Raw genomic sequence first — 3375 nt, forward strand, 5'->3', positions numbered from 1 at the left:
TGTGGTAACCACCTACCCCAGACAGAGTCTCACTTACGCTGGTGTTCAGCATGAAAATAAATCTGTTTTGTGCTCGCAGTGACTTTTTACAAATAATACCCAACACAATATTTTTTATTTCGAATTTCATAAAAGGGAATGACGATAATGTGAGACGTATGGTCCGTCCTTTCTCTAGGTGTGCTGTACTAAAGACTCAGTGCTAATTAATATCATATCATATTAATATCATATATCATATGCTAATCATTATACACACACATTGTCAGTATGTAGTATTATATTCGTAATGTAATGAAATAAAAGTACATGTTTTCAACAAAATTAACATTCCTTTAACATATTTTGTCATTATTACCTGCAGGCTGTATCTGTTAAGGAATGAAAGTGTTTATTGTCTCCTATTTCTGTCAAAATCCGTCCAGATACAACAGCGACTTCAAACATCAAGTCTGCTCCACGTTAGAACAGGTTGAAAAATACCAGCACAATTCTGGTGTGGCTAATATTTCTTTTTAACACCGCAAAACCCCACAAAAACAAAATAACATTATTGGTTTAATTAATAGGTCAATTAATCAATAACCCCAAGGCTGTCTCGGGTACCCTCGGGAAAGCGCAATTATGTTTAATCCAACTGTGATATCGGTTCTTTTACTTTGTTGCAAGACTGACTGGAAAAGAGAAAAATACAAGTTCAAGATTGTAGAAGATCGGTAAATCATTTCTTCTTGATACAGTTCTTACCTTTTTCTCAGTGGGGGACAGACTCTTTTCCACACGGTCTTCAGCACAGCCTCCCTGAGAGCGGGGCTCCCCCAGATGTACAGCCCGGGGGTACAGGTTGCAGATAATCTTATCATCATGGCCAGAGGGTCACAGGCGCTGTTTTTGAAGATATATGTGGACTTGGTCAATTCAATAATCACAATGTAGTAAAAATAAGGAGTCCAGAGTGTGAGAAAACACATTACCACCACGATGATGAGTCTCAGGGACTCTTTTTTGCTGTCTCTCTCTGGACCCGGCGGGTCCCGAGCAATCTGGTATTTAGCGATGAGGTACAGTTTCACGTTCAGCATCACTTTCACGATTATTATTGCCTGGAGCATCAAAGTGCTATATGCACTTATTTTTGAAGCCACGTCGATAGAAACAATGTTCAGAATCATTAATATGAAGTAAGTGTAAAACCAAATGAAAACGCAAAGTTCAGAAACTACAGTCCTAGTTATATGACGGCTGTAAGCATAAGGATGTGCTACTGCAAAGAATCGATCCACCTGAGCAAACATAATGGTCAGAATATTGACACCCAGTAGCGACGGCACTATGTAATAGGTGCCATTTCTGGACGGATAGCCCTCCTGCACATCAAACAGTCCGATGTAGTAACCGCCTATTCCGGACAGGGTGTCACTTATGCTGGTGTTCAGCATGAAAATAAACCTGTTTTGTGCTCGCAGTGACTTTTTACAAATAATACCCAACACAACCGAGCCAGCTACGAGAACGGAGCTGGTAGCGAGTAGTAGATTGGTTATAAAAATGAAATAATCTGCAGCGTCATTAAAGTCCACCGCTAACGGCACAGTGAGGTTCAGAGAAATCATCGCTTGGTAAAATTAGTATCTCGAGCTGCCGACCTTGAATTTTAATGGGTGAACATAACACAGGGGATGTTACGTATTAATTCGGTAGCAGCACTTCTGGGGCTTCTGGCCTCCTGTGTATAATTACTTTGCGAATGCAGCATCCGTTTTCACAGAGTTTGCGTTTTGTCTGGATGAGACGAAGATAGCTTTCAGAAAGGACTTTTTATTTGATGAGTGAAAATGAGTTTTACAGTTACCTCACCCGATCTGAAGAAAGCACAATTACAAACCTGATTAATTAATTAATTGTATTTTCCCACAAAATGAAAATGAGACCTGTAGCTGGGCAGATCAAATACATGAAGTGAATATACAGTGTATACAGCCTCATCTTTACCTAGCGATTATTTTAAAGAATTATGATATTTTTAATCAGAATTTTACTAGAGGTTAACAGATTCACGTTTCAACTGTACACACGCCGTGTGGGTCGTCCGGCTAAAAATCGATCCCGGTGCCGAAGAGAATTCGGTATTCCGTGGAAATCTGAGGCACGATTTGTCTACCTGCTCCTTCACAGTGCCCCACTTGTCTGAGATAATACTCTGCTTCTCCGATTTACATACGTATTACAAAAATGTGCATATCCCGAACAAGACTTCCTATTGCGACCTTCCTGTTGAGCGATCAGTAAAGTAAAGTCATTACGTTGCATAAATTAGACAATATATTTGCTACTTCAAATTTGGGTTCGGAGAGCGCTTTTCGACCCCTGCAACAAACATTTAGAACAAATGGCTATTCTAAGCCAATCTATAAATTGGCTTCATTACTCTGCTCTCCTCCCCACTAATAGCTGATGTGTGGTGAGCGTTCTGGCGCACTATGGCTGCTGTCGCATCATTTTATTATTATTATTATTATTATTATTATTATTATTATTATTATTATTATTATTATTATTATTATTATTATTCATGCATACATACTGTACCTGGTGCCTGATCATGGGTTGCAGGTCGGCCTACTCTGCCGAGAGCACAACAGTTAACATGCGAATAAATCAATATAGTCATACGTCTGTGCATTCTAAATGACCACTTTTCTTTTGTATGTTTTCTCGTGTTAATGGGAAAATCGTAAGTGTATTTTAAGGAATGTGGAATATAATAATCAAAAATAGAAACACGACTGTGAAAAATGCGTAATCGTGAATTTAGCCGTTCTGTCTCAGAAACCGCCAACTGTTCCTGTGCAAGTCACTGTACGTATATCATTATAGCTTCAACGATGTGTTAATACGTCTTTAAAAACATCTTCTTATCGTGAAACCATTTAAAAAATGTTTTGAGAAACGGCTTCTTCTGAAATTATCTTTACTGATTACAATTTAAACAAGTGTATATACTATATAATACAGAAATACAATGCTTATAGACTATACAGTAGGCAACTTCAGTGTATGAAATAAAACATCGCAAATGCACATAGCAAAATAATAGTTTTAAGACCAACATAGCGTTCTTTGAACGGCTTGTGTAGAGAAATGTTCCCTTACGTAACCTAATTAAATTACTGAAGCACACTGTGTAATACCATTACCCAAAGGAATATTTTAAAAGCATCACTGAACTATTTAAGAATAAAAATAAAATTTAAATGCGCATAGTAGAAAGTCATTTCAGTAATGAAAATATCCAGTAGTCAAATGAAACATGAGTCATAAATATCATTATATTTGCTTAGAGACATACAGCAAATTCTAATTTGTGTCCATCTT

The 3375-nt window shown here is 37.6% G+C and overlaps 1 protein-coding gene across 1 annotated transcript; it reads right to left on the reverse strand.

Annotated features, from left to right (window-relative positions):
* Nucleotides 1-743: 743 nt before the first annotated feature.
* Nucleotides 744-1613, reverse strand: LOC138224521 (G-protein coupled receptor 183-like). The gene has a single exon (XM_069182340.1). It carries the CDS (start codon nucleotides 1611-1613, stop codon nucleotides 744-746), a length of 870 nt encoding a protein of 289 aa, XP_069038441.1.
* Between the last annotated feature and the right edge of the window lie 1762 nt (nucleotides 1614-3375).

Source organism: Lepisosteus oculatus, chromosome 22 (assembly GCF_040954835.1).
Source record: "Lepisosteus oculatus isolate fLepOcu1 chromosome 22, fLepOcu1.hap2, whole genome shotgun sequence".
Classification (NCBI taxonomy): Eukaryota; Metazoa; Chordata; class Actinopteri; order Semionotiformes; family Lepisosteidae; genus Lepisosteus; species Lepisosteus oculatus.